This window comes from Colius striatus, chromosome Z, assembly GCF_028858725.1.
Source record: "Colius striatus isolate bColStr4 chromosome Z, bColStr4.1.hap1, whole genome shotgun sequence".
NCBI lineage: Eukaryota > Metazoa > Chordata > Aves > Coliiformes > Coliidae > Colius > Colius striatus.
The window spans coordinates 52189937-52209139 of NC_084790.1; the positions used below are offsets into that span (position 1 = coordinate 52189937).

General features: G+C 44.7%; 1 protein-coding gene across 2 annotated transcripts in view; it reads left to right on the forward strand.

Moving 5' to 3' along the window:
- Window positions 1-5528, forward strand: part of DOCK8 (dedicator of cytokinesis 8) — an 87774-nt gene extending 82246 nt beyond the window's left edge. For both annotated transcript variants that reach the window (XM_062017786.1, XM_062017785.1), the window contains 4 exons: window positions 332-475; window positions 1512-1618; window positions 2447-2614; window positions 3240-5528. In XM_062017786.1, coding sequence (XP_061873770.1) covers window positions 332-475; window positions 1512-1618; window positions 2447-2614; window positions 3240-3303 — 483 coding nt within the window. In that variant the 3' untranslated portion in view covers window positions 3304-5528. The remainder of the gene's footprint in view (window positions 1-331; window positions 476-1511; window positions 1619-2446; window positions 2615-3239) is intronic.
- Window positions 5529-19203: the final 13675 nt, after the last annotated feature.

Sequence of the window (19203 nt, forward strand, 5' to 3'; positions counted from 1 at the left end):
GGTTTAGAGACAGGGAAGCTTTATAAGGGTAGGAAAACCATTTCAGACATGGAGTCAGTAACTTATGGAGTTAGATCCTCTAAGGGATCCCCTAAGGGATCTAACTAACAGGGAGTCAGGTCCACATCCTGTTCTTGCAAATGATAAGATAGCAAAGAGCTTTGGATCAGATGCAGCACCTAACAACATGACCTTTCAATTGAACTGTCTTCCTGGGTTTCACAACTCGTGCTTTTGGCATGGGAGGTGATAGTAGTATTGACAGATCTACAACAGGCCAACTGCACACATGATTGAGGAAATGAAGTGTCTCTTCTTCCATTTCCGTTAGTTTGTTTTAACTCCAATTGAAGTTGCTATTGAAGATATGCGGAAAAAAACACAGGAGCTAACAGCAGCAACCCACCAAGAACCACCAGATGCCAAAATGCTCCAGATGGTTTTACAGGGCTCGGTTGGAGCCACTGTAAATCAGGTAAAGGATCTAAATAAGCCAGATTAAGAGCTTCTGCCTCGTTTTCTCATTGTGTTTTCATTGTCAGTCTCATCTCTTGCACTGGAAGAAGCACAGGTAGTCGGGCACATTTAGTCACAATGTGCGTTTAAACTTTATTCCTTGATGTTTAGCCATTGTATACTGTTCATTTATTAGATGTGCTTTCAGAGGAAGTGTTCATGAAGTGCTGTCTTGGTTGTAGATGCAGAAACTCATTGCAGCCTTGTGAATGCATCTAAGGATTTTGGTTTCTAGCACACTAGCTATCTCAGCCATTTTGTTCACTACAGGTATATCCTTGAGGAATGGGAGTAATAACAACAATTCTGCTGTAAGACCACCACAAACATGCACTTTCCAAGAAAAGACATGAAGGCAAGACCTGAAGGCCCCAAAAGAAAATTGAGAAGCAACATAAAAACGCCTACTAACAACAATAAAAAAGGCGATTAAATAAAATAAATTAAAAGATAAAGACATGACTGAGGGACAATTTGGCATTATCTACAATTTCACAGAGCTTGATTTCTTTGGTAAAAGCCTAAATATTCTCAGCTTCTCCATATTCTTCCATTAGCCAAAGCCACTAGCTAAATGATTCTGTGATTCTACCACATTGTTGTAAGCTTTGGAAAGAGTGGTCCATTTCTGTGCTAGCCTTACTTAGCTCCCTTGGCATCTTGCAATGCCACACATAAGATCTGTGTTTCTCTCATGTAACCAGGTTTGGCAGTAGAGCCATTCCAGTTCTTCTCTGATGAGAACAATTTGTGTGCTCTCTTTTTTGTTGGGCTGAAAGAGAAATAAAAACAGGAAAACATGAAATATGATGGGCAAAAGCTCTGCCTGTTGAGTCAGGGGGGAAATGGAGAAAAAAATCACCCATCTCGTTATGCTGACTATGAGTAGTTTTCCTTTCTTTCATAACTCTGCTCATGAAATAACAAACAGCTTAACAAAACGTGTGGTCTGTTTCTAAGGCGTTTTTGACATTTTCCTGTGTTATTCCTATAAGGGACCACTAGAGGTAGCACAAGTGTTCCTGGCTGAAATTCCGGCAGACCCCAAGCTTTATCGGCATCACAACAAGCTGAGGTTGTGCTTCAAAGAGTTTATCCTGAGGTCAGTAAAACAAAATTGAAATGCCGAATTGCACCACTAAAGCCAATGATTGCTACAGTGCAACGATAATACGACCATGTAACTATTTCTGCAAGTTAGTATCATAAATCTCATACCTCAGTTACTTGGTCCAGACTTGCAATCTCTGCTTCATGCTCAATATTTTGGTAGGCTTTGCATCCCAAACAGGAGCAAATTTTAACACTTCAGACTAATTATGTAGAATGTAAGGTCACATAAATCAAGCATTCCAGACTATTGCCATTAGTTTATTTTGAATGAAATTATGTTTTTATGTGGAAAGCTGTTCATAGCAAAATATTTGACCCAATCTGTCAAATAGTCATGTTGGCAGTGGTAGACACAAGTGGCCTTTGCTTTAAAATTTACCCATGTAAATCTTAACAAGTGTGCTCACATAGAAAGACATTCACCTCCTCATTCCAAACAAGGCGTAATTTCTGAAGGTTGAGTTAAATAAAAATAAGCCTTATATGCAGAAGATAGAGCTTTTACTCTCTGCTACTGTCAGTGCATCTGTTTACAGTTAAGTAGGCACGTAGCTCAGTATTCTGCTGTCATTAAATGCAGGGGTTTTATTAGTTCCTTTATGCATTTTGAGTGTCTTAAAAATATCACCTCAATTTGTGTACTTGGAAAAGACAGAGCTTTCTCATTAGTTTGTTATCATTTTGGACTTTACAAGTTATCAGAGGAATGCCTAGTCCAGAGGAGCTGGATCCTTGGCCTCTCAATTACCTAACACAAAGTTGTCGAGTTTAACAGAAGTGGTACATGTCATGCCTTTTTTTCTTCTGTGTCGCCTAGGTGTGGTGAAGCAGTGGAGAAAAACAAGCGCCTTATTACTGCTGACCAACGGGAATATCAGCTAGAGCTCAAAAAGAACTACATGAAGCTGAAGGAGAGCCTTAGGCCCATGATTGAGAGGAAAATCCCAGAGCTGTACAAGCCTGTAGTGAAAGTCCACAGCACAAGGTGCAGTTAGGGCAAGGTTATCTGTTGTAGTTATACAAAAAGATGCCATTTTTTGCAAGGAAGAAGGGCAGTTTTACTAACAGCTAAAACCAGGCCATAATATACACTGCCAACTAAATACTTGATTAAAGAAGTCTGCTGGCTTCCAGTGGATTTGAATGTAGTATTATCTGTGTTATTCAAGCTGGCTCATGTCATTTTAATGCATCAGTAGATAAGGATTCCCTCTCACCCTGATAAAAAGGTGTTGGAAATGTCTTGCAATTCCTTCAACATTTGAAGCCAGAAAGGAGACAGAAATGTACATGTTTGGTTTGAACATATGGCACCACATGGTGCTAGCCAGCATGAAGTAAAAGTGATCTTTTCACTCCTGGGTAACATAATCCTATTTAGTCCCATGGCTGAGACAGAAGTGTCTTACTTTAGGTTCTTTCCTTATGAATATATCTGTCTTCACAAAGCCACCATGTCCAGCATGGACTGGGAGCAGAAAAATTAACGTGCTTCTGACCTGCCAACATGTTTCATCTGGTGATTTGTCAGCTGCCCCTTTTCACAAAGCAGGTGTTTCTTGGTTTCTTTTTGACTTGCCAACTTTATTTATGGATCTGTTTCATTGCAGGGAATCTTTTCGTAACCACAGTTTTAGGAATCATGACGCCCAAGCTTCTTCACAAAGCACCTAAGGACTAGCTGCTTTGGCCAAGGAAGAGCTTCATGCTGCAAGCCAGAAGTGATGGGGCATTCAACATCTGTGAAATGAGATCTCTTACAAGATAATGTGCGCTTTCTGGAGAGCATGCAAGAAAAGCATTTACACAAGGTCACTGAATGTGGAGTGACTCCTCATCAACCACATCTAACGAGAGCTTGAGAAGGAAGCGGGTGCTTTTTGGATGCTTTTGCATATATTGTAAAATAATCACATAATGGGGTTGACAATATAGTGGTCAGTGGCTAAGAGGCACAGAACTCTGTGATTTGGATGAGATGTTACATGAATTCAAATAATGTGTCTAAAGGACACTGACAAATTATGTCTATTTGTGGTCCTTTTCCAAGACAGCTTTTATCCATGTGCATTTGGCAATGAATCACATGCTTAAACGCTGTCTTGATGAAGAGGAACACGGGCCCCTGCTCAGTGTTTGCTGAACTGGAGCTGTAGGAAAGAATCATTTCCTCAGTTTCTGTTAATAGTTTCTTTCACAGTCCTTAGCTTCAGGGAGAGTTCTGCACAAGTTTTCTCAACCAAAGCTTGGAAAGCAAGGATCAGCAATAAGTAATTCTTGTAGATCTTCTAAATATTGTTCTAGGTATAGGGACTACTACTTGACATGCAGTTAGATTTCTTAACAATTGGTGTCACATTTAGCAGTGCTGACAAGTAATAGTTTAAAAAGAATACGCTAAGCTGTGGGTGATTCTTTTACTGTACAATGCTCTTACGGAGAGAACTTTATCTAAAATTAATTATAGAAGCACACAGTGAGGATTTCCCACAAAGCAGTTCACTCAGGCTTTACTTCAATTTGAGAGAAATTAGCACACAGTTTATAATACCTAATGCTTAGTAGTTTCTGAACCCTGAGCAAGCATTTTACTAAATAATCTTTACAGCATGTATCTGGAGTAAGGAAATATTATTACAGTTTTGCAGATGAGGATGTTGCGAGAGAGAGAGAGAGAGAGAGAGAGAGAGAGAGAGAGAGAGAGAGAGATTGGTACTTTGGAACTCATTTAGTGAGGCAATAGCAGAGTCACAGTTTGTGTTGTGACCATGGTTAGCATGTAATGTTTGTACTTTGAAACAAAGATCCACGAAAGCATCCCTTGATATTACTTCCTTCCCTTCACCTTTGGGGTTTGGTAATTCAGGTTTAATGCTGATTAAAGTACCTAATCCCATTTGTCCAAACACAGAATTAAATGTTAAAATTACATGAAACATTTGAATTTTTGCCTTTGTACTTCATTTTAGAAAATTATAGTGAACTTTCTCAGAACTGGTGCCATGTGTTTCTAAATGCCAAGCCTCTTTGCTCCAAAGACGTAAGAGAGTTTGAGGCTGCTGCCTTCAAATAGAAACATTTTGACTTTTTATGGTCATTTGCAGCCTTGCCATTTTATCATAAGACTTTTGCCAACACTTCATTGTCATCTGAGGGAGTCAGATTTTGAATGTGCAATGTAGAAGATTCACAGTGACAATCAAGCAAGGTGAGATGTGGAAATAAGTGAAATAAACTCTGCACTTATACACCACTTGGAGTGTGAGAAAGCATTTCCCTCCTCATTCATACTACTGTTAAATGCAATACTCAGAAAAAAAGTGCTCTGTGATGTTGAAGTGGACATATCCAAAGTACATAAGCAATGGGTATAAAAAGCTCAAAGAAAAAGATGGCTCCATGGAATGGCTTCTCTGTATTCAAGCTGCTTTGAAAGTTCTAAGATGATTAATATCCTAAAGCTTTGAAGCTGTGAGATCTCTGCCTATCAGAACCTAACCCCCTTATCTATGGTTTTTAACAGCCTGTTTGGGAAGAAGGTCAGAATACTGTCCTCTATCAACCCCATTTTCGAGCCTCATTGTTTACAAGATGCTTATCCTTTACAGCCTAAACCTCAGGTAAACAAGTAAACAAAAAAAACCCCTATAGGTGTACAATGTAAGGAAGTGTTTCATGCTGTGTGGTCCTTGAACTGAAACAATTCTGGGGATAGTATCAATACTGATGCACTCTTCACTCACATTGTACAAGCTGAGCACCCCTCAGCCAGCTGGCCAGTCTTGCCCTTGTAGCTCTGTTGTCCCTTCTTACAAGAATCCTGGTTTGTACATTTCTTTCAGGAGTTGAACTATGTGAAAAGTAAATTTTCTACCTTACTGTATTTCTTTTGCAATAAAGTGACTGTTTCACTGGATGCTCAGAAGTGGTTCTGTGTTGCACATTATACCTCAATAGAGTCCAGATGGAGGTCAGAAGAACCTCTCCTTGTAGAAGCATCATTCAGCAGAAATTACAAAGACTTGGTCAGAGGAAGTGTCAGCCAGCCTTCAGTATAAAACGTGTCTGTTGCAGAGGTTACAGGCAACAGCTTGCTCTCTCACTTCTTTTTTCATTCTGTGTTGGTGACAATTGGCAGGGGGAAGCTCTGTGACAGTAGTGCTCTCCTGTCTTCCTTCCAGGTGTAGGGCAGAAACATGCCTGAATCTTAACCACACACCATCTGGGTGATTCAACACCCGGTAGAGCTGCCCGTGTCCACACTAACTAGTTCTAGTCCCATACTACTGGCACGGTCACAGGGATAGCAGCCACTTATACCAGTCGCTCTCCAGAGATACGCACAGGTGTCTTGCTAGGACTTCACAGCTCGCTTCTTCTGTGCAATTACCATCGGTAAGCACTGGCTTTAAGGAGCCTGGTGCTGGTTTAGGGGCTGGAGCCTATGATCTCCATGCGAGCATGCCCCCGCCTGCCAGAGAAGGCCTCCTCCTCTCGAAGTTTCCAAACCTACCTGTATACGTTCCTATGTGACCTGCTTTAGCAGGGAGATTGGACTAGATGATCTCTAGAGGTCCCTTCTAAGTCCCACCAGTCTTGTTACTCTGTGATTTGGTACTGGACAGGCACAGGAGTAGCTGTAGCCACATTTGTGCCAGGTAGAGAGAAATGCAGTGTTGGCACTTAGAACTGCAAGTCTGCATTACACAACCTCTCTCTAGAAGTGGAACACTTCCTTGTTGGGTTTCCTACCAGTGTGAAGGCTTGGAAAAATGTAAGCCAACATTTGAATTCCTTTGTTTGGTTTTGTTTTGTTTTACCTTTTTGTCTGTTTGAAGTATCATCATCTCAGGTATTTCAGAAAAGGAAATTAATTCTTATCAGACAGTCTGACGTGGAGCCGGCAAGGACTCTTTCAGGTGTTTAAATCTCTGTTAGGAATGCTTGTATGAAAATGACACACATGATAACAGTGGTTTACTGTGTTTTACTACGCTGCAGAGCTGCTGGCTTCTGCTAGACAGGAACATGTACAAGGAGTGTTCATGGGGTATTGCCACTAGTGCTGAATTTAGGGGTGGGATAATTTGAGGGGTGGCTCATCCAACTATGTTTTAACAATCTTTTAAACTGGTTTTGCTTGGGACAGGTTTTTGGTTGGGGGTCAGTGGCTACGGGGAACAGCCAAAGTGCTGGTTTACCTGTTTAAAAGTCAAAGTGCTGGTTTTACTTCTTTAAACAAAAATCTGCTAGAAGCTTTTGCTGTAGCTGACAGGGCTAATGCCAGACAATTCTAAGATGGACCCTGCATCTGACCCAGGCCTGGCCAGTTAGTGATGGGGGTAATGCCTCTGCGAATAACATATTTGAGATGGGAAGAAGTTGCTGCGCAGTTGCAAAACTGCAGCAGCAACAGGGAGTGAGAATGTGAAAACATCTCTGCAGACACCAAGGCAAGTGGAGAAGGAGAGGGAGGAAAGGCGGAGGAAAGGGGGAGGAAAGGGGGAGGAGGCCCTGAAAGAAAGATTCCACTGTGACCTATGGTGAAGCAGCTGTGCCCCTGCAGTCCATGGAGGCCACCAGGGAGCAGAGACCCACTTGCAGCCCGTGGAGGACCTGGGACCGTCCACCTTCAGATGGATGCCTGAGGGAGGCTGTGACTCCATGGGAAGCTCACCCTGGAGCAAGTTCCTGGCAGGACCTTGGATTCTGTGGGGAGAGAAGAGCCCATGCCAGAGCAGGTTTGCTTGTCAGAACTTGTGACCCTGTGAGGGACTCAGGCTGGAGCAGTCTGTCCCTGAAGGACTGTTCTCCTGGCGGATGACCCACGTTGGGTTAGGGTGTGAGGAGCTACCCTCGTGGGAGGCCCCATGCTGGAGCAGTTCATGAGGAGCTCCAGCCCGTGGGAAGGACCCACACTGGAGAAGTTGGTGAGGGACTGTCTCCCGTGGGAGGGATCCCATAGCGTAGCAGTGGGAAGTGTGAGGAGGCCTCCCCCTGAGAAAGTAGTAGCGGCGAAGTCCATCTGTAATGAACTGGCTGCAACCCCCATCCCCTGGGCTGCTGGGGGGGAAGGAAGGAGAGTCCTGAAAGAGGGAGGGGTGGGGGAAGGTGTTTTAAAATTCAGTTTTACTTCTCATCTCCCTGGTTATTTAATAAATCAAACCCTTTTCTCCCCAAGTTGAGTCTGTTTTGCCCGTGACGCTAATTGCTGAGTGATCTCCCTGTCCTGATCTTGACTCATAAACCTCTTGTTATATTTATCTCTCTCCCTTGTCCAGTTTCAGAGGAGGAGTGATATTACAACTTGGTGGGTACCTGGCACCTAGCCAGGGCTAAATGGAGAGATTTAAAACAATCAACAGGTCTTGATAAGTCATCTCAGGTTGTGTAATACTCTGGTTTAATCAGTGCACTAAAAAGAGAAGGGGCCTCTGTGGAAAATGTCCTTTTTGATTACAGGAATAAAGGCAATGCACACTCACAGTAGAGCTCAGTTAGTGTTTTGGAAGGTAACAGCAAAATCTGGCATTGATTGAGTGCTTGACAGTGAATTAAATGTGTTTCGTGACTCTTAATCTTCTCAGTGAAGGACTGGTTGAAATGAAGCATTTTTATTTTAAAAGAGTACTGTTTTCCAAGTGTTCAAGAATGAAAAAACTAACCTTGATGAAGTATTTTGCATTATAGTCACTCCATATTTTTCAGTAAAAGAATCTTGAAAACATCTAACTAAATGTTAGCTAATCAAAACAAAGAAACTACAGACCCAAGGGCCCTCAATAGTGGGTTTTTTTTTTTCTCAGATTAACTTAGAAAGCCTTGAGAGTTGTAACATTTTGTTCTGCTTATTTGTTCTAAGCAATCCGCTGCTTTGTACCCTTCAAAACATATTTTTCCATGCAGGAAATGAACGCAAAGTTGAATTCTGATCCTTTTTTGGTTTATTTCACCCTTAATGAATTTACACAGCCCTGTGGCATCCAGCATCATCCTGATTACTACACAGATGCACTATCTGTAAGCTATATACCTTTGCAGCGGACATAGCTCTGAGAGGAAAATTTGCTATATACTTGTTCAAGTGCCTCTTATATAGAGTGTAAATGTAAATGCTCTAAGTCATTACACATTTTTTCCCATGCCATAAAACTGATCTTGTATTTGTGTTAGTCTGAGGATCCAATACTTCTTTTAAACTATTTATTTTTACAGGAAGAAGGTTTTTCCTTATCTGCTCCTATTCATGGAACATTTCTAAACATGTATTAGATGCTTACTAGGACTGGTGACATCCAAATTACAGAGAAGGTTAAACTCTAATAACAAAAGGGACAAGGTACTTCAGCTAGGTGGTAGGGGGACTTCTGTCTTGCACTATTTAATTTTCGCTGTAACTTCATGCTGCCTTCTTTTAACAGTGGGAGGATGATATAAATGAGCAACGTCTAAAAGATTTCAGAGAGACTGGCTTATGTAAGAGACTTCAACTACTAATTAAACTGGGAAGAACAAAACTCTCATGTGGCAAGTTAAAGAAAATGAAACCAGTCCCCTCTGACTGTACAGAAAAGATTGCTCAACTCAGGTTGCTGAGTTGCCCCCAAGGCCTGCTGCAGCCTTGGACAAAGGCTGCAGCTGAGTGAAAGAAATCCATCCATAAAGAAATAAATAAGCAATCAGAGAGCAAAAGATTAAAAATTCAAAACATTATGAGGAACAAAGGGAGTAGTACCACGGAAATGGAATTAAGGGCAAGTTAAAGTGCTGAATGCATCTCACTTCTTGACCACGTAGGGGACAGCATCAAACCAAGGCCTGCTATGCTATAATGAAGGCTGTCAGGCAGAAAATTATCACAAAATACTAAAAAATAATAGTAAAAAAATAGGGAAAACCCTAATTTTTCTAATAATAACTATCTTAGGGTTTGCAGGGATTTTTATGCTTTCAGGGCCAGGGTTCTGGGGTTTGATTTTTTAGTGCTGACTACCTGGATTTTGTGAGTTTCTGTTCAGAAGTGGGGAACTAGAAAAGCAACAAAAAGTATACCATGCTTTCCTACTGCTTCTTTGAAGGAGGCAGTCTAAGCATGGGGTTTTCTGCTGGTGATCTGGGCCTGGTCAGACTGCAGTGCCACGAGTGCTGTAGGTTCCATGACCTCTGCACAGAGGGCACACTGTGCAGGGAAGTTATTCTGCCTGGACATACAGCCACATGCAGGCACAGTTTGAAGAAACACGGAGTGAAGGCAGTGTGTGCTTTCTGCTCATTTTGGTCCACTGCCAATCTTCTCTAACACAACTTATGGCAGGTGCACACAAATGCATCCACTAGTTGCTTTGCAGGTACTGGGATCCTGCTCCCAAGCCAGGCATAGACATTGTGGCACCAGCCACCACCCTCACACTCAGAGTATTTCTGTGAGGGAGGCAATCTCCCCAGAGAGGCCTGCTAAGCCTTCCCTCACTGCTGATCCGGGGACACCAGTGTGGGCCATCAAGATGGCTGCTCAACACCACCGCTGGGAACTGCCCAAACCCACAAAATGCTTTGGGATTAACACATTTTTTTTGAATCCTCAGCAGCACCCTGCATCCGTAAAATACCAAAGTGCATTCAGTGCATCCAGAGAGGAGAATGCATATACTGTGCATTAAAAACAGGGGCTCTTTGTATGTTCCAGGATGGTCTGAAGCAGTGAGAGGGTACCTGTGTCTACACAACAGCTGACAGATGCCAGAAGAAGCCTCTGGCTGGCAAAAAAAGGAAAGTGATAGGCCAGCTTAGTTTGTGGAGGAATGCGTACTTACTGTCTCTGCCAGGTTGTGCTGTCAGGAGGTACATTTCAAGCCTGAAGACTTTCACTGGTGGTCACAAGTTTGTTGAAACATAAATACCACATTATGAGACCCATCATGCCGTGAGATCACCCAGTTTCCTACCTATGCATCAGCCAGTATCAGATGCTTCTGGATGAAGAATCTTTGTGAATTATGAGAGAGGATCTACATGGCAAGGCCTGGCAAATTGACTATGTTGGACCACTACCGCGAATGCACTGAGGCAAGTGTTATATACTCACCATGGTGGAAGCAACTACTGGTTGGCTAGAAACATACCCTGTAAACCATGCCACTGCCCGGAACATTATCTTAGGTCTTGAAAGGCAAGTTTTGTGATAACACAGCACTCCAGAGAGAATTGAATCAGACAATGGGACTCATTTCCGAAATAATCTCATAAACTCCTGGGCAAAGAAACACGGGATTGAGTGGATATACCACATCCCCTATCACCCACAAGCCTCTGGAAAGATTGAAAGATATAATTAAAGACCATGTTGAGAGCACTGGGCAATGGGGCATGGAAGCAGTGGGATAAAAATTTAGCAGAAGCCACTTGGCTGGTTAACAGCAGAGGTTCAACTAACCGTCCTGGTCCTGCCCCTCTACATACTGTGTAGAGTATCTCCTCTACATACTGTGGGAGGAGATAAGGTCCCTCTAGTACACCTAGGAAAGTGTCTGGGTTTTCAGTATGGCCACTTTGCCACCTCCAGCACTATAAATGAAAGATTAACCAGCCAAGCATGAGTTTCAAGACCAGCTAAAACTTTCCTCAGTCTCTGACAAAGAAGCTTCACATTGATGTCTGCAAAACAGGCACAAAGAACCTGTTTCCTTCAGCCTAATTGCTGGTCAAGGCAAGACCTTTAGCATTCAGAGTTGTCACTAGATAACCGCCGGATGGGCTCTTACTTCAGGCAGAAGGTGTTAAAAATCAGCAAAGATAGCTTGGCCACCCTTCTCAACAAAATGCCCAAATACATCAAACTTTTTGACAGAAATGTTCACAATGAGAGCCACCCATATCCCAATCACATTTTTTAAAAAGGGTACTATGCATGTGAGACAAGTATCCTGTGATCTTGTTCAAGCCAACTCTCCCTCTCATGAGCTGGCATGTAGGCCTGCTCATCTCCACCAGCACAAGTGTCCAAATGGACCTTTGGCGATAATTTAGGTAATTCCCCAATGTGTTCTGGACCTCAGTTGCACATACCTGCAGGGAAAACATCAATCTCACACAATTTGTGGCAGACATCAAGTCAAAGTAAAGCTTTTTGTGCAGAGACTAAGCTTGGTAATACAAATGCATGATGCTGCCAATTCAGCTTAAATTGGAGTGGCCTCCTCACTCAGCTCAAAGGTAAAATAAAGGTCTGTGAGTTCTGGAGGACCAAGCATTCTTTGAAATATTTTGGTGATTAAAAGTAGACAAAATCTAGAAGGCAGAATTACAGCAACTTTTCCTCTGTCTTACTAGAGCTAGTGAAACCTTGGGGAGCATAGCATTCTAACACTGCTCCCTTAAAGATAAGGTGAAAGGCAAGTGCTACATTTCACCTAGTAAATGATTTCTGGAGTTGCATTCCTGTGCACTCATGCACAAATCAAGGCTGTTGTGCCTCAAACATCCTTGGGCCTAATGATGAGATCCAAGAAAATGTGTAACAAACAGCAATGTGTATCTTCCAGCCCTGAAAACTCAGATGATGGAAACTTAGACACGCACTGCACCAGGCCACTTCAGTTTGGACTGAGAGGCAAGCATGTGGTACTATTTCCAGGCTGCCACTGATGCAAAAATGCTGTGCCTTCTTTTGTCTTTGTGCAACATCCCTCCTTTGCAGACGATGCTCAGGATTCATTTGTGGTGTGCTAGGCTGAGAAAAGACCAACAGTGTGTGCAACTATCAAACTCACTGCTTCCCTAAAAGCAAGTCACAACAGTAGATGCAGAAGGAGGAAAAGCTTTGCTTTCACAGGCTTGCCAGCACGAAGGATTAAAATGAGTCTCAGCTGCCATGCCCACCATGTGGAGTCATTTGTAGCAGCACATTGCATTACCTCCGTTTTTAAAACACAAGGATTTGCAGAATATTCAAGGCAGCAAAGGCCCAGTGCCTTTAAAATTAGGTTTTCCTTAATTCCTCAGGTTGCTACTCTGCTTTGTCAAAGGCAACTGCTTGGTAGTCATCAGCACTTCAAAGCATCCTCCGCTTCAGAAGCCACTCCAGGCCCCCTAAAGGGATATGCTCCCTGCCCCTTCTCAGCCCCTCTCTGTGTGAGACCCCACAAAGGCAGGGAAGAACAGGGGAAGCTGTCAGGATTGTAGTGCTCTGGTCAGGCTTAGGCAGGTGCTGTGAACATCACTTCCTATAAGCCAAAGCTTCTCTTCCCTAAAAATATGGAGAGCTTTCAGGTAAGTGATATTTCTAGAATGGACAAAGTAGAGCACTGCCATTTCCTATGGAAAGAATGTTTCATCTCTTTGTTTTGTTTTGGCAGAGCCAGAACTACACTGTTTATAACATTTTAATAGTATTTCTGTTTTGTTTGCAGGGCAGGGCTGTTTCAACTATGCCAACAAATCACCTAAAGTTTGCTGTGGCTTCAGGGCCTTACCTGGAGCTGTGAACCTTGTGGGACTGACAGCCTCTCAGATTTTGGAGGTGCTGGGAGAAGGTGGGAGAGGAGTGTTGTGCAAAAAGTGAGTCAGCCTACACATTTCCAGCAGCTGCTCTGCTGAGGAACTCTTTGCTACGGAGCCACAGATGCCTATCCCAGTCAGAGGAAGACCTAAGGCAAGTGATTCAAAATACTTGTGACCTCTCATGCTCCTGTATGGCTGTAGCTAAGCAAAGAATCACTGAAAAATCACATTGGGCGGGATGATTTTTGTCTGTCTTGTTTTTGACGTACATGCTACGTGTGCATAAGCTTTATCTGTATTGTGTGCAACCAAAAATCTCACAGAAAACTCTGCCAAAACATACACGATATTTATCTGGACCAGATCCATGTCATGGAAAAATACAATGTGTTCTCTCTTGTCAAGTATTACCTTTACTTACTTTTGGACATGTTGCTTATGATTACCTGATTACCTACCCAGAGGCGCATTTTGAAGCAAATGGCTGAGTTTGGGGTTTTTAGGGAGGATGGTTTGGGGTTTTTTTTTGCTAAAAGTGAATGGTGTGTCCAGCCTTCTCACCTGCCAGAGTGGGTCCCAAATGAACAACACCCCATGGAGCTGGAAAAGCCCTGCAAAGGCTCCTTCTCCCTGCTCTGTGTGTCTTGCTGGTTCTTGGTCTAGGAAAGGCAAACTCCCTCACTCCCAAAGCCCATTGTAGGGGCTGTGCAGACATCTCTGAGATGGGTGAAATGCCCATCTGGGAAGCAGCACCCTGCTCCTCACTGGTCCCACCCGCAAAGAGAAGAGTCTGTGAAGGTTTTATGTCACCTCTCCTGAGCTCCCCTTTGTGCATGTGCCCAGGAGGCCAGGGTGCACAGGACAGAGAGGCAGGTGCTCACTGTCCCTCCTCACTTTCTGCTGCCTTTTGTCCCCACTCTGCCCATTTTGGCAGATCCCCACTTTGGAAGCTCTTTGGGGTGCCAGACAAGCCCCATGGAGCTGAAGGGTGAATCAAGACCTGGTGGTTTTGAACACACCATCAGAGAAAAAAGCCTCAGCCACTGCATGACGGTATGGAAAGTCTTTTCCTGTCACACTCATTCAGGTAACACAACAATTGACTTCTTTATTTAATTTAATTTGTTTAAACTGTCAAGAGCTGGCAACTCCTGAAAGAAAGGATTAAGTGGGAGAAGTGGCAAGAGCCCTATCTGCTTGCTCTGTTCATTGCTGTAGTCTGGAGTGCTTTCATTTTGTGTTTGTACAGTTTCTGGTACAACATGGTCCTGACCCAACTATCCGGATGAATAAGCTGATGCTAAGGAGCTGTTTGCTGGCCTAAGCATACTTTCTTTTTTGTCGTTAATATAAATAATGGTGAGTGGTGCTCACTGTTGTCTTAACTATTTTTTTCATCAGGCCCTGATGTTTTTTACTAGGGTTGATAGCCATAAGAAATAGCCTCTGGATGGAAAGTTTGCAGAGTCAAGATTAATAATTAGTAGTGTCTTGAAAGAGCTGCGGGGCCTGGTCGCAGACTTGTACAGCAAATATTTCTAAAAATATTCACTCCTGAATGAAAATGCATAAAGGCTGCTTCTTTTTCTTTAATGAAAGCTTAGTGGTTTGAAAGATGGTTTATATCAACACCATAGCAGCTTTACTTACAAAGAAACGTGATGTGATTTAATCTCTAAAATGTTTTTAATGGCTTTTGAGATTTCAGAACAAATACTGGAAATTATTAGATGGAAATATCACAGAGCCCGATAGCTTTTTATAGTATGAGAAAACCCTGCCATTTCTTATCTACTATTAACCAAGTGTGGTCCACTGGGAAAAAGAGAGATTTTAAAATTTCCTTGCTCCATTCTGGAACCAATATTAAATGAGACAATCTCTGTCGAGTCTCCGTTCATGAGCTTCAGGTATCATGAGAGCAAAAAAAAAGCATCTGGAAATAAGCAAGTTTCAGGAGAATTACCCAAGGAAAGACAGAAGAAAAGCAGAGGAATGATACGGAAATAAGGAAATGAGAAGGCAGGGTCAGAATATGCCAGCTTTTGCCAGAATGTTACAGGGAAAATCAGAAGGACCAAGGAGATACAAGCTTCCCTTTGCTCAGTGAGGTAACTCGTGATAATCACCTTACAGAGTCCCACACCCAGATCTGGGAAAGAAGACAAAATGTTCTCACACTCTGCTGAATCTCCTGCATCTTGGTCGCCCCTGGCCTGAGGATTCAGCATTTAACCCTCTGTGTTTGGGAGTTACTGTCCACTGAGCTGTGAAATCCTGCCTGGCATCACCACAAAGCCTCTGAAGCACTTTCTTAAGGGGATCTGGGAGCCCTGGGGCCATGAGGATATCACCTGAGATAAAAGTGGGAGAAGTGAAGAAATCCATTCAATCCGTACCGAATATTCAAACTGTTAAGCAAGAAAAAAAAAGAAAGCTCACAAAGCGCAGTAACTACTGTATTCTTTCACGCTGAAAAGGTTTTAGAGGCAGCCCCTTCTGGCCAGTAAAGATTAAGGCACAACTTTAAAAACACTGCTCTAGGCTGAGAGTCACAAAGCAACGCGGAGGGAGCTGATGCACGTTTTGCTTTCCGAGGACCCCGTTCAGCCCCACGCAGCAGAATAGTTGTCAGTGGGTGGGCAACGTCCTTATGAGGCTCCGACAGCAAAACACACGTTTCATACGGCAGAGCTCAGCAGGGAATCCCGGTTCCTTGGCATCGTCATCAGGTACGGGGTCTGACCCAAACCCTGTCCAGGTCAACGCTCCCTTCGCAGGCTTCCAGTCAGTCCCTCCGTCTGGAACGCAGCGAAGCCTTCATGCAGGTTAGCTCCGGAGCGGCTTTCCGAACGACGCGGTACCATCAGCCTCCGCCCCTACAGCAGCCCTGCTCTCCGCGGCCGGGAGCTGCCGCACCCCGCGGCTCCGGGCTGTTAGATGGCGGCGAGGAAACCCCTTTCTGGGACAGCCGCTGGCCCTCGCCCTCCACCACACCTCGGGGCTGCATAGGACGGGTGTGCCACGCCACGTTGGGCCCGGGTCGGCCCCAAACCATCCCAGCCCCTCCCCGTCCGGCGGCGGCGGGCAGGAGAGATGCGCGGGGAAGATGTGCTGAGGCACGGAGAGACCGCGTCGGGGGAAGTTTCGGTCCCGAGGAAGGGCTGTGTAGAGGGGTGGCCCTAGGCAGTGGGGCGGCCGTGCTGGGTGCTGAGGGGGGCGGAAGAGCCAAGAGTGCCGGCCGGGGGCTGGAAGCGCGCCTTGTTGGTTTTGGGCAGCGCGCAGCCGCAGTGCGGGCTGCCGGCGGGTACAAAGCCGCTGCGAGAGGAGTTTGCGTGCTCCTGGCGGTGCGGACTGGAGTTTTATGGGGCTCTCGGGCGCCCCGTCGCCACTACCAACACCACCTCGTTTCCCCCACTCCCATTCCCCGCGGCGGAGCTCAACTAGGGCGCGGAGCCCGACGGTGAGCGGCCGGCGGGGGGATGGGGCTAGTTGGGGATGGGGCTAGTTGGGGATGGGGCTAGTTGGGGATGGGGCTAGTTGGGGATGGGGCTAGTTGGGGATGGGGCTAGTTGGGGATGGACGGGCGGGGGATGGACGGGCGGGGGATGGAGATGAGAGGGCGGGCGGGGGCTCGGCGAAGCTGCTGCCGTTGCATCTCCACGCCGAGGGAAGCCTCAGAGTCCGTCCGGTACAGGAAGAAGGCAGTAGTCTCGGCGGACCGGGATGCGAGCGTCTCACGGAGAGTTGTTGGTACCGTTACCTGCTGCCTGGTTTTAGAACTTGATTTTGCCTGGGGGAGACATGGCCGGGAGTATTCTGTGCATCGCCGCATCCTATGTGGCTGGGAGGCGGGAGCAGCAGAGGCGCGCCCCAGCCCATCCCTGCGCACGGTGCCCCTCCGGCCTGGGGGCTTCTGCCGTCAGCTGCCATTCGCCCGCAGCAAGTTTCGGCAGGTCTTGTCGCCCTCCGTCGCTGGCTGCCTCTTCCGTTGCTCGTCTGGGGATGGAAGTGCGACCAGACGGGTTGGCGAGGAGCATCTGTACGAGCGAGACCGGGTACCGGCGTGTGGGGAACGGGTCACATCCGCAGCGAGAGCTGCGGTCTCCGGTGTTTTGTTTATATGGACTGTCTTGGATGAAGTTTAACTTGTGAGCTGGCCCTTTAAAGAGACAGTGAAGGATTTGTTTTTGGCGGGGGGAGGCTGGGGTGGGGGGCGGAAAGGAAGAGCACGGAGATCTTTTGCTTCGATGCTTGGTTCATGAGTATACATTAACTTTGGCTGCTCTTCATGGATTTCAAACAGCACTTAAAGTCATCGCAAAGCGTTTAAAAACTGTCTTATACTTTCTGAAGCAAGGACCATTGTGATGGCCTATGGCTCGATACACAGTTAGGTGCAAAAACTGATTCAGGCATAATTAAAAGCCTCAGAAACGACAGTGACCGTCGTCTTCTGACTTCCTTAGCCCTGTCTTTCACCTAAGACCAAGCTAAGTTTAACTTTCTTGTTAACCCTTGTTAAGGTCAAGTGTAGTGCACTTTTTGTTGAACGAAAGTTCTCAAACATTAACAGCAGGCCCTGTCTGGCAGTTCTGTAGCTTAGTTAGTTAGTTAACAACCTCACCTATTGTCTAGCCAAGAAAGGTGACCATGACAACTTGCTGATTAAAAATACTAGATATATCTTACTGTTTCACTTTTCTGGCGGGGTGACTGGATCCAATTAAAGGTTGTGTGGGTTGTGAAGAGAGCAAAATATGAGATTAGTGAGAAGCTGATTGGGCGAATGTTGAGTTTTAGAAAGGCTGAACTAATTTAAGTGAGTGCCTGAGAGGTGCAAAGAAAGCATTAATGTTTTTATTTGGGTGGAATTTCACGCCTGCCCTCCTCCTCCCCTCTTACCCGCCACCCCCCCCCCCCCCCCCCCCCCCCCCGCTGTTTGGGCCATCAGGTCTGGCATGCAGGGCACAGTAGCCTTCCCCGATCCGTGCCGTCTTATCTCTCTTCTGGCTGGGGCCTCTTATTAGTTACTCTGTACAATGAGATCTTACTCCAGAACTGCCTCTTCAACAGAATACCAGCCCAGGGAATCTGGTATCCTTTCTCCACTCATTTTGAGCTAGAGAGGTTGCAGCTGGGTGTGGGAACACATGGGTGGATATAGGTTCTTGTGAGTCTCAAAATGTGCTTGGTGGTATTTCAAGTGATGCTGAATTACTTTCTTTGTGTTTAATTTCATAGAATCATAGTCTGATGTCAGTGAGGTTTCTTCTTATTTTTATTGCCAGACTTTAAAATTGCATTGGAGAAACTTGAGAATAAAACTGCCTCCTTAGATTGAAAATGGAATTTCTCGTGGCTTTAAGTGGCAGTTTAGCAGGTCTCAAAATCCCACCTCCTTGGGAGAACTGGTAATGGGTTATTTCTTATACCACAGTTAATGTTTGTATGAGATGAGACTGGTTGCTCCCCCTCAATATCTGTTTGCCTTTTCCCATTCTGGCAATTTTCTGTGGCATGTAAACCTCTAGTACAGCAGTTTCTGTAGTGCCCTGTATGTCTAAATAATACATGTTGCAAATGAAGTGAAGATGTCTAAATGAAGATTCTCATTTGCAAATAATGCAGAGCCACCATGAAAACCTGTCAGAAATGGCCAGCTGATTGTGCTTTCAGTTATAAAGCATTAGCTGTTAATTGAGGACAGTTGCAGATTTTCTTCTGGTGTCAGCATCTATCATAGTGGTGTGGAGAAGGAGGGTTTTTTTCCTAGTCATTTAGCTAATGGAATTGTCTAATGGGCCATAGAAGTTTCAGGCATCGCTGGACTATCCTATCTATCCAAATTTGTCTATGCCCTTTAGACAGGGGAAAACCACAGAATTTGCAAAGTGTCTCAAAAATTTTATGTGTATATAGATGCACAGGTATGAAATTCATTTAAATTTCCATGGATTGTGGCAAGATGAGTGTTATGCTAATAACTAGGCTCTAATGATGGGGAGAAGTTCACATGGAATCGTGAGGTCGAGTAGCAATGATCAGCTTGCAGGAGGTTTTGATTATACCCAA